The sequence below is a fragment of the Perkinsus marinus genome, assembly GCF_000006405.1.
Source record: "Perkinsus marinus ATCC 50983 genomic scaffold scf_1104296975926, whole genome shotgun sequence".
Lineage (NCBI taxonomy): Eukaryota > Perkinsozoa > Perkinsida > Perkinsidae > Perkinsus > Perkinsus marinus.
The window spans coordinates 49,652-60,244 of NW_003200605.1; the positions used below are offsets into that span (position 1 = coordinate 49,652).

Sequence of the window (10,593 nt, forward strand, 5' to 3'; positions counted from 1 at the left end):
TGTGTCTGGAGTCCAGACTCTGGACTGTCTTACAGTATCTTCTCAACTTTTTAGCAGACGAATGTTTATCCGTTAGCATGTCGGCAGTCCGCTTCAGCTCCCGTACCTGAATGAACCATAATGATCCGTATCATTCAGCGAATGAAGAATGAGGGCAAGAAGAAGTGAGGAGGATACCGCGATTTGGCAGGCGGTTAGAGATGATCTCGCCGATAATCGAACCCGATACCTCCCTCACTCCAAACGCGAACCCCAACCACTAACGCACGAAACTACTTATAATATGGTCATCTATACCTATGATGAACTTATGATGAATCAACTGCTGTTACTCTACTCAATGCTCGAATGTCATATGAATAACTGCCGGCTCTTGCAACCCGAAGGCGGCGATCTGAAAATGATTGAGCAAACTCCCTTCACCGTTGAGGAGGTAGAGCAAGAGAACAAGTATACCCTAGATAGGCCAACAAGGAGGAGACACGGATAAGCATTATCTCATACTGTATCATCAACCCTCAAGGAACCATTCCTGCAATTTCACGTCTGACGATCTAAAACTATATATATTTCACATGAATTTTTGGATAAAATTTGAACTTACACTGGACAAAAAATGCTCAAAAATTTTACAAAATTTTCCCGGAAAAACTCCCAAGGGAATTAGAGCGTTTTTGCATCTCTCTACCTTCATTCACATCAGCCAAGCAATAGCCTATTATAGCCAGATCCAAAAAAGGATCACATCATTGAGCGACAAAACTTCTTGGAAAATTTTAGCATTTTCCGCAAAAAATTCCCGTTTTTCATAAAATTCTGAATATTTACAAAATTTTCCTACGCGTCTTGGAATTTTCCCTCGCGAATTTCATTATAAAAATTCATCTATGATCTAGACCGACATATACTTTTTCGTCAGCAATATCGCAGAATTCCTCAAACACCGCCTAAATCGACCGGTTTCACGCCAGGGACCATCGGATTTTTTCACTCACTTCATTCGGCGTTTTCATCGCATCCACATAGAGCAAACTCGGGGGCATACGACTCGCCGGCGAGGACGGTTCTTCAACGCTCGTAGTGAACTTGAAGTCATCTTTCAAATCTGGCTTCCACCTAAGCCAACAACGACATTCCTCGATCAGCAGCAGCATCATCATCGTAATTCCCAAAATCCCAAACCGAAAACTTCAATGCCCACAATAGCGGAGGCCAATTCAACTCCATAAACACATATTTAAATACCAACAATAAAATTGACCTCATAAGACTACACGACGTAGCAAGATTTTTAATAGTTAGATTTCCCATAGCGAAATTTTCCATAGTTAGATTTCCCATAGCAAAATTTCCCATAGCGAAATTTCCCATAGTTAGATTTGCCATAGTTAGATTTCCCATAGCGAAATTTCCCATAGTTAGATTTCCCATAGCGAAATTTCCCATAGTTAGATTTCCCATAGTTAGATTTCCCATAGTGAGATTTCCCATAGCGAAATTTCCCATAGTGAGATTTGCCAAGATAATGAATGATAGTTAGAATAAGAGAAAAGCCTTACTTCTTTGCCCACGTCTCAAGTTGTATCTCCAATGGTTGGTTCATCCAAAACTGACACTCATGAGGAGTTGAATCTTCATCATCTGGAAGACCGTGGAACTGACCAAAAACGGACCTATTTTGAATCTTACAAGCAGCAACCTAAGATACCCTACATAAATGTGGGGAAATATATGTGTCGGTGACAATATAAAAATTCTGAGAAAATTCTCGGGGAAATTCTCATTGATTTCTTAACACTTCTCCCCTAATTCGAATATAAACTCCCGAGCTCAGCTGAGTAAAGCAAACATATATTCCAGCGCTGCCCTACATAGAGTAAGCCTGGTTTAATGCCAGATTGCTGCAACGCCTTCAACTCAGCCGCTCTTCTTCCCAATTTTTTCCCTCGCATAGGGACCACTCCTATGTAAAAAGCGCTCGCCCATCTGATCGATTTACTCCTCTACCATGCTTCTCCTCTTCGCTCAAGGCAGCTGCAATAGCGTCCGCATGGCGTTCCAAATCAGCTCTCTCGGTTTCGGAAATATCATCATGAACGACGACTTTACGCTGATGATGAGGATCCTCATCTTCATCACTCGAAAAGTCCAGTTGAGGCGAGGAAGGAATAGACGACGCATCATCGTCCACCACCGCATCTGGGTAAAAAATTCCGAGTGCGAAAAATTCACATATATTTTCCAAAAATATTTTCCCCTACATAAACTAGCGTTGAGGAATTGCAAGATTTACCAAGATTTCAAGATGGCGTCCATCCTACCCTCGGCTGCAGCATCATCATGCCCATGAGCTTTCGAAATACTCTTCTTATCATCAGGTTCCTCACTTGCCGAATCTTCCTCTTCCTCATCTTGCTGGTTCTGCCTTTTCTCAACCTTATCCTCGACCGTAGAGGAATCTTCCAGCAAATCTTGCTCATCTTGCATTTCCTCAACGCTAGCCTCCTCACTTGATGCATTCCCTCCATCTTGCTCATCTTGCATTTCCTCAACGCTAGCCTCCTCACTCGATGCATCTTCTCCATCTTGCTTCTCTTGCATTTCCTCAACGCTAGCCTCCTCACTTGATGCATTCCCTCCATCTTGCTCATCTTGCATTTCCTCAACGCTAGCCTCCTCACTTGATGCATTCCCTCCATCTTGCTCATCTTGCATTTCCTCAACGCTAGCCTCCTCACTCGATGCATCTTCTCCATCTTGCTTCTCTTGCATTTCCTCAACGCTAGCCTCCTCACTTGATGCATTTCCTCCATCTTGCTCATCTTGCATTTCCTCAACGCCAGCCTCCCCATCTTCGTCCCCAGCATGCTCCCCTATAGCCTTGCCCTCCGACTCGGGAGTATCTTGCTCATCTTGCTCATCTTGCATTTCCTCAACGCTATCCTCCTCCCCATCCATGGCATGCTCCCCCATCCCCTCGCCCTCCGACTCTGGAGTATCTTCCTCATCCCGAATAGTAGACGAACCCTGCACTCCCTCAACAACTATCTCCTCAATATCCACACAGACACCCTCATCTTGCCCATCTTGCTCATCTTGCATTTCCTCAACGCCCCTAGCCACCTCAGCTCCCTCATCTTCCGACCATAACCCTCCCTTTCCTCCCTCTCCATCTTGCCCATCTTGCTCATCTTGCATTTCCTCAACGCTCCACCTTCGTTTCGTCGCTGCTGTTGTCGGAGGTTCACTCGACACTCTCCTCCTCTTCTTCGCCGCGGGAGTACCTTGGAGTAAAAAATTACAGAAAAAATGCCGCCGCCAGGGATCGAACCCGCGAATCTCTTCTCCTCCACTTTCTCAACTTCCTCGTGTTTCCTTTTCGGTTTTTTGTCACTGCGCCACAAAATTATATCCATAAGTTTACGGAAAAACCCAGCTCGTGGCGGCGTAGTATTTTTCGGCCCTTCAGCTCCAAGAGCCGGAGTGGTATCAATCTGACATAAAACGTATCTTTCACCTAAAGATACCTGCGCACGGCGAAGAAAACAAAGTGGGTAATCGAAAGGTCCGATCCCGGGCACCCTCCCCCACCTCTAAATCGCTCCCTCTTGACTCGGCATATCAGACTCGATAAAATCGATAACCTCCGCACTGAATCAGCAGAGGTGCTGACGTGGGGCTCTTCGGGCGGGGGGAAAGTCTGAAAAAATGAAAATAATTTTTGCAAAAATGTTGCAGAAACTAAGAAAATTCTGAGTTTTTCCCCCAAATATCTACACTATATGGAAAATCACGCGATTTTCAGGCATTTTCCAAATCTACCCGAAAATTTCGTCTCCCAACGCAAATGAGCTGCTCACAATCAAGTTCCCTTTCTAGTCCCAAAAAATCCAAATTCAAATTTCTGGAAAAAAACTAAATTTCTGAAATTCCGAAAAAATTTTTCCGAAAATTTTTTTCACTCACCATTTCAGGTTTTTTATAAGCTACCAACCATGGTGCCATAAAGGCCAGTGGAGCCTTCTTAGAAGTGTATAGTTTCATAGGGGGAAGCTCCCTGTCCTGAGAACGCTCAGTATAGGATGGTGCCGTTGAAGTCGACAATGTCCTCATTTATCAATAGAAATACTATTGGGAAAAAAATCATGCTTCGCTCCGCTAAGAAAAAAACACATCTTTTTTCGAGACAAAAATAGCGGTTATTAAGAATAGTAATTAAAGGCACAATAGTAGCATAAAACTTTCACGCGCCACAAAATTATATGTCAGCTTTCGGCATCACGATGTCAACTTTTCCCGTATCCATCTGGCTCGGCAGAAGACCTCCATTGGGCGTAGACGCACCAGAAGACTGAAAAAAAATAAATTTTCCGGAAAATTTTCCAAAAAATTTCAAAATTTTCCCAATGCAACCTTACCGCCCGCATCAGTTGACGATGGGCTTGCATTCGTGTACTTACGCGCCTGGCAATTGTACGGATTGCCGATCCCGGCATGCTCTCCATCGACGGTGCAGCTCTGAAAAAAAAGAAGAAAAATTTTTTCCGGAAAAAAAAATTACAATTTTTACTCAGGTAGAAGTGGTTGAGCTAAATCCATTGGACTTGCAGACCCTCCCAATGCTCGACGAGACGACGCTGAAGTCCACGAACGGCTATACGTCGGCGACTCGAGAATCTAAGCACCCCGGTTCGATCCCTGGTGACGGCATTTTACTCACTTTTTTCGCCAAAAATTCGAGCTCGTCCACCAAGTCCTCGCCATGGGCCAGCATACATATACGCGCCGATTTTATAACTAGGGGAATAATTTCGTGGCGCGTGACGGAAAATTTCCCACCAGTCAAAAGAAAATTATCGCTCTCTGCACCTTCTGCATCTTGCGTCGGGAAACTCTCAAACGTATCTTCACTCTGACACACAAACCACACAAAATAATTACGAGAAAAAATGCAACATGCCGGGATCGAACCTATGCCCCACCACCCACCTCCTCAACCAAGACACTTTCCTCTGAGGATCGATAAGTCGCTTCTTCCAGACAACCCGAATCGACCTCATCCAGGCTCAACGTCGATAACGATTCCAAATCGCTTTGAATTTTGTGCAAAAATCCTTCGGCATCCCCTGAGATGCCAAAAAAGACCGAAAATACATCAAAAATTTTCCGAAAATTTTCCAAAAAAACAAAATTTTTCACCCACCTCCGGAAACAACTCCCTGACTTTCCATAGTCTCAATAATCGTCTTCTGATGAATCAAAATGAACTGCGCAAGCTGTTTCGAGTGAGCCAATCTCACAGCCCTTTCTCCGCACACACCAAGCCTTCTTCGGAGAAACCTGTGCGATAGTGTGGGAAAATATTCACATGTAAAGGTGATATTTCCGAAAATTTTGAGGAAAAATCAGGAATTTTTCATTGGTTTTCGTACCAAATTTTCATGCGAACTTCTATAATTACTAAGAAAACTTTGATATTCAACACTTGTGCGGGGATCGAACCGGGGTCGTCACCATGAGAGCCACTACTACTCTTTCGCTTCCCGCACTTCATGCTTCGATTCCTCGATGATTAGCCACTCCTCAGCAGTATCAGCCGACGCGGTGTGACCATAGTATCTAAGGTTCCCCATCGTAAGATTCAAATGAGGTCCGATAAATAGCCATAATATTGTTGTCTATATCATAAGCTAGTAATATCTGATATCACATTTTCATGGAATTTCACCACCCTAGTGATATGGGAAACACTAGTAGTGAAAAAAACGTATTTCACAACTACTGCATATCACCGCAAATATCGCCTTTTTCACCGAGTATTACACCACTTCACGTAAAACGGGTAGTCGTGAAACTCCAATATTATCTAGCATATTACTATTGAATCTAATCCTTGTGCTCATATTTTGGAGTTTTACAACCCGTTTTACGCGAAATGTGAAATGCGAAATATATTTCTCCGTAGTGTTTTTCACATCACTAGGGTGATGAAACTCCAATGCTTGGGGTATATAACTAACCGAGATAATCATTTCCATCAACAGCTCTCACCAAAATTACAATCGTCGCCTCCAAAACGAAATTTGAACCAAAAAGTCGATAATTTACGCAAAATTTCCAAAATTTACCAAATTTTTCCCGAAAAAATATCACAAAGCCCACCCACCTCGCAATGCTCTTCTGCGCCCTCACATGAGCAGCCGCAAACGAATCAACAACATAAACCGTCAACTCCGTCCACGACGATGCGAAGTCCGTCGATAATCTAATACGACATAATAAAATTATGGTATGCACGCATGCACAACTTACCGCATTTTCTGTTTTAATCTCCATAACGTCGCTCTCTCCTTAGATTCGAGTCGCCTTCTTAGCTTGTTCCAGTCATTCATCTTCTTTTCTACCTGAAATGATAAAAAAATAATAACAACATTTCCACGTATCAATGGAGTTTCACAACCCGTTTTACGCGTAAAACTCCGTGAAAAAACTAGGCGATATTCGCGGTGATATGCCTATTGCATATCACTAGGGTGATGAAACTCCATTGGGAAAAATATATTTTCGCTTCCCTCAGCAATTTTCTCACTAAGTAAAGGAGTTTATATACAAACTCGAGTACAAAAACCAATTCGAGCTTCCCAAAATTTCCTCGAAATCGTCACCCTGCATATTTTTCCCACTACCGCTACTCGAAAAAAGCACGCTAAAAATTATTTTTCTTCAAATTTTTACAGATAAAAAGTTGACAAAATTTACGTTGTATAAACCATTCGAGTTTCACCACCCTAGTGATATGAAAAAAACACTAGTGAAAAATATATTTCACCACTACTGCATATCACCGCGAATATCGCCGAGTACTACACCACTCAACGTAAAACAGGTGAAACTCCGTTGAATTGAATTTCCTCCGCCAGGATTCGACCCTCCTCGCCCCCTTACATGAAACTGTTTCGCCGTATCGACGCTATAAATCAACAACTGAGCAGCCGTCGAGTTCCTCGGTAGCAGCCCCAAATCCATGAAATCCCAATACCTACCAAAATCACCTTCATCCTAAAAATTTCCCAGAAATTTTTTCCAAATTTTTCGTAATATCACCAACACATGTAGTTGACCATGTGCATATCCCCCTCCCCCTTACTCTGCTTTCACCGCAGACAGCAACGTTTTCCTAATCGACACCACCGTTTCCTCAATCGCGACTTCTTCCAACCGCACGCGAGTGTCAGCACTGGTCATCATCCGCGTATCTTAAATCGATCAACCGTTTCATTTCATACACAAAAATATATATATAAACTCACCCGGTGAGATAAGTCTATGCCCGACGTGAATGTCACTATAAATTCTCCTAATTTCGTGGCGCGGTGACGCATTTCTCTTCGGTGACTCTTCCCCACTGTCACCACCAGCCCTCCTCAACCTCAACGTGCTCACCGCCTCCGACAAAGTCTGCGTTGAGGAAATGCAAGATTTACCAAGATTAGCAAGATCCCACCTTAGGACAGCTCGTCCGAAGCACTTCATCATCGACCAACAGTTCATCGTACCTGCCAGCCATCGGAAGACCCCCGGTTCAATTCTCACAGACCACATTTTTCTCACATTTCCCTCGCCGCCTCGGCAATACTCATATCCACATTTTTCAAGAGGATCTTTTTACTCGTCGTCAATTCTGTGAAACCCAAAATGTTCACCTACGCGGAAATTCAACCGTCACGCGGCACGAAATCTCACCCACCAGTGCGTGAGCTGTAGTAGCGTTGACGAGCAAAGTCAAACAAGCGCAGCCACCGACGATAAACATCAACTCTTCTCGAAGGCGAACGTCCGGAAATGCATCCTCTGATTTAGTTACCATCACCTGATCACAAAAGAAAAAAAATTTTTCAAAATTTTACCGAAAAAAGTTTTTTTTCATTTTTCCCTACGACCAAAAATGCAAATCTTTTCTGCTTACAGCCAAAAAATCAAATTTTACCCAAAAAAATTTTTTTGCGTTTTTTCACGACCAAAAATGCAAAGCTTTTCTGGTTGCAGCCGAAAAATTCAACTTTTCACCCGAAAAAAATTTCTTTTGAATTTTTTTTCACCATAAATTCGAAGCTTTTCTGGTTACAGTCCCATCTAAATTTCACCAGAAAAAAATAATTTCAATTTTTTCCCAATTTCAAAACGTTTCTGCTTACACTCTGGGGAAAATATTTTCTGATTTTTCCCCCAGAATTTCCCCTTACAGCTAACGAGAGAGCAACAGCTCCTCTCAGACCACCCCAGAAGATAACCGTCAAAGACCTCCAATGAACCTTAGGTCCAATCCTCCCCAAAAACGGCCATAATAACAATAGCATCACCCCTCGTGTCACCAACATCACTAAATACCTAAATCAAATACAAACTTTTGCGGAAAAACGAAATATTGTCATTTTTTCCGACCAAAAAACATAATTTTCGAAAAATTTTCTTCATTGATCTTCCATTCCTCCCGTTCCCCTATGAATTCAACATAACACTCACTGCAGTAAAAGCAGCCACTGTTAACGCTACACTGTATAGTGTATACAGGAAAAAATGGTAATTTTCATTTTTTCAACGAAAAAAACTAATTTTTTCCGGAAAGTTTTCACCATTATCTATTCACTCCTACCGTTTCTCCGTCAACTTACATAACCCCGAGTGCAGTAAAGCAAAAAAATTGCTCGAAAATTTTCATTTTTTTCCAACGAAAAAAAATAATTTTTCCGAAAAAATTTCACCATTATCTATTCACTCTTCCTACCGTTTCCCCGTCAACTTACATAACACCGAGTGCAGTAAAACAAGCACTGTTATCCTGAACACTCCGAACCAACGCTCGTCCTAGGAGACCACCACTTATGAAAAACACCAACGTATTGCCAACAAATCTGAAGAGAAAAAAAGGAAAAATTCGTAAAAATATCAGAAAATTTGATGCGAAAAAAGTGAAAAATCCGTGAAAATTCTCAGAAAATTTGATGCGAAAAAAGTGGAAAATCCGTAAAATTCTCAGAAAATTTGATGCGGAAAATATACCATCCTCCTTCACTATCGGTCAAAGTACCACACGTTTCAATTTTTTCGTCGAAATCGACCAAATCAATTTCAGATTTTTTGTTCAAATTCGGCACGAAAATGAAAATTTTCCATTTTTTTCGAAACAGAAAATCCGCTAAAAATAAACTTACCATTTTTACACCAATTATAATATTTCACGAAAGATTTCCCTATATACCAATTTTTCCGAAAATCATAAAAAATTCCCAATTTTTTTTACTACTCTATAGCATTCCACACACTTCTTATAGTCTCTGGTGATACCAACAACGGTTTCATCGATGCCGCCATAGTATACCTAAAAAGGGAATTAGGAAAAAAGTCTTCAAAATTTCAGTCGATCTCATTCCTCATCTTTCCAATTTTCCGAAAAAATTTCCCGGTAAATATTGTTTTACTTAAATTTCATCTTTTTATAAATGAAAAATTCCCCAAAAATCTGAGAACTCTAGTCCGTTTTATACCTAAACACAATCTCCTCAAAAAAATCACAAAATTTACCACAAGTGATCTGAAAACCTCAAATTTTCCCGCAAAATTTGCCGAAAATAGCATAACTCCGCAAATTTTTCACCAAATTTTCCGCTAAATTTACCAAAATTTCCTATTTTTCCTTTTACTACTACCCTGCAAAACTGACCGCCAAAACTCCACTGCTGCTAAAAACCTCATCCGCGATATAGTAAGATCCATACGCAGCAATAATAGTAACACCCAGTTGTATTATACCATCAATTTGTCCTTGATGACCAACACTCCGATTCGCTCGAGAGAGGCAAATTAATGCAACTCCACCGACCACAATTCCAACCAACGGTCCCAGTAGACACATTCTCAACATAAACATGGTTAATCGCATCGCTGTATATTTCGATCCGATTTCAAGATCCGCAAAAAGTGTATAAACTACCATCGCCGTTCCATCGTTAAGTATACTTTCCCCTGATACTTGATTTGTTAACACAGGACTAACGCCCAGATGGTGTAGTAGGGTAACCACCGCGACAGGGTCCGTAGCACTCAGGATCGACCCTAGGCACAGACACGTATAAAGATCCCACGACTTCGACAACCCCAGTCCTGGTGCTATAACATAATACTGAGCTAATCCTATCGCGATTAAACTCAGCAAAACTCCTATTGTTGCCAAAATTAACGCTTGTTTGAAAATTTTCTTCACCAGCTGCGTGTCCAACTCCATACACTCGTTGAATAGTAATACCGGTAAAAACAAAATCAGGAAAAGTTTCGGATCAACACTCAACCACATCGCAGTCGCAGTTCCCATCTGATTCGAGAAAATATTTTTTTCTGCCAAAACCGCGAAAAACAATCCCTCCAAAAATACCACTACTGTGTATGGAAGATTCGGAGCATACCGCGACAAGATCTTCAACGTGAAACAGCCCAACGTGAATGCCACCAGGAAATAAAGTACACCCAAAGGCGACCCCGAATCGTCCAGCATAGATTCAGCATTTTCTTCAGCAGTAGTAGCCGTAGTACTTGACA

At 41.8% G+C, this 10,593-nt stretch overlaps 3 protein-coding genes across 3 annotated transcripts in view; all 3 read right to left on the reverse strand.

Moving 5' to 3' along the window:
• Window positions 1-337: 337 nt before the first annotated feature.
• Pmar_PMAR004445 (erythrocyte membrane protein 3, putative) lies at window positions 338-4,113 on the reverse strand (the record flags this gene model as incomplete). Its single annotated transcript, XM_002764945.1, has 8 exons — window positions 338-394; window positions 996-1,116; window positions 1,560-1,657; window positions 1,872-1,963; window positions 2,008-2,199; window positions 2,322-3,284; window positions 3,592-3,700; window positions 3,967-4,113. 8 exons carry the CDS (start codon window positions 4,111-4,113, stop codon window positions 338-340), a joined length of 1,779 nt encoding a protein of 592 aa, XP_002764991.1.
• An 83-nt stretch (window positions 4,114-4,196) lies between these two features.
• On the reverse strand, window positions 4,197-7,245 carry Pmar_PMAR004446 (hypothetical protein; the record flags this gene model as incomplete). Its single annotated transcript, XM_002764946.1, has 12 exons — window positions 4,197-4,351; window positions 4,419-4,518; window positions 4,571-4,677; window positions 4,721-4,797; window positions 4,840-4,912; window positions 4,990-5,126; window positions 5,204-5,340; window positions 5,533-5,619; window positions 6,167-6,265; window positions 6,313-6,404; window positions 6,946-7,039; window positions 7,148-7,245. The coding sequence occupies 12 exons, from the start codon at window positions 7,243-7,245 to the stop codon at window positions 4,259-4,261; spliced, it is 1,194 nt and encodes a 397-aa protein (XP_002764992.1). The 3' UTR covers window positions 4,197-4,258.
• A 362-nt stretch (window positions 7,246-7,607) lies between these two features.
• Pmar_PMAR004447 (hypothetical protein) overlaps window positions 7,608-10,593 on the reverse strand; it is a gene marked incomplete at both ends in the record, with an annotated part of 5,591 nt that continues 2,605 nt past the window's right edge. Inside the window, 6 exons of the mRNA XM_002764947.1 lie at window positions 7,608-7,703; window positions 7,748-7,870; window positions 8,244-8,388; window positions 8,805-8,912; window positions 9,324-9,379; window positions 10,082-10,180. Coding sequence (XP_002764993.1) covers window positions 7,608-7,703; window positions 7,748-7,870; window positions 8,244-8,388; window positions 8,805-8,912; window positions 9,324-9,379; window positions 10,082-10,180 — 627 coding nt within the window. The remainder of the gene's footprint in view (window positions 7,704-7,747; window positions 7,871-8,243; window positions 8,389-8,804; window positions 8,913-9,323; window positions 9,380-10,081; window positions 10,181-10,593) is intronic.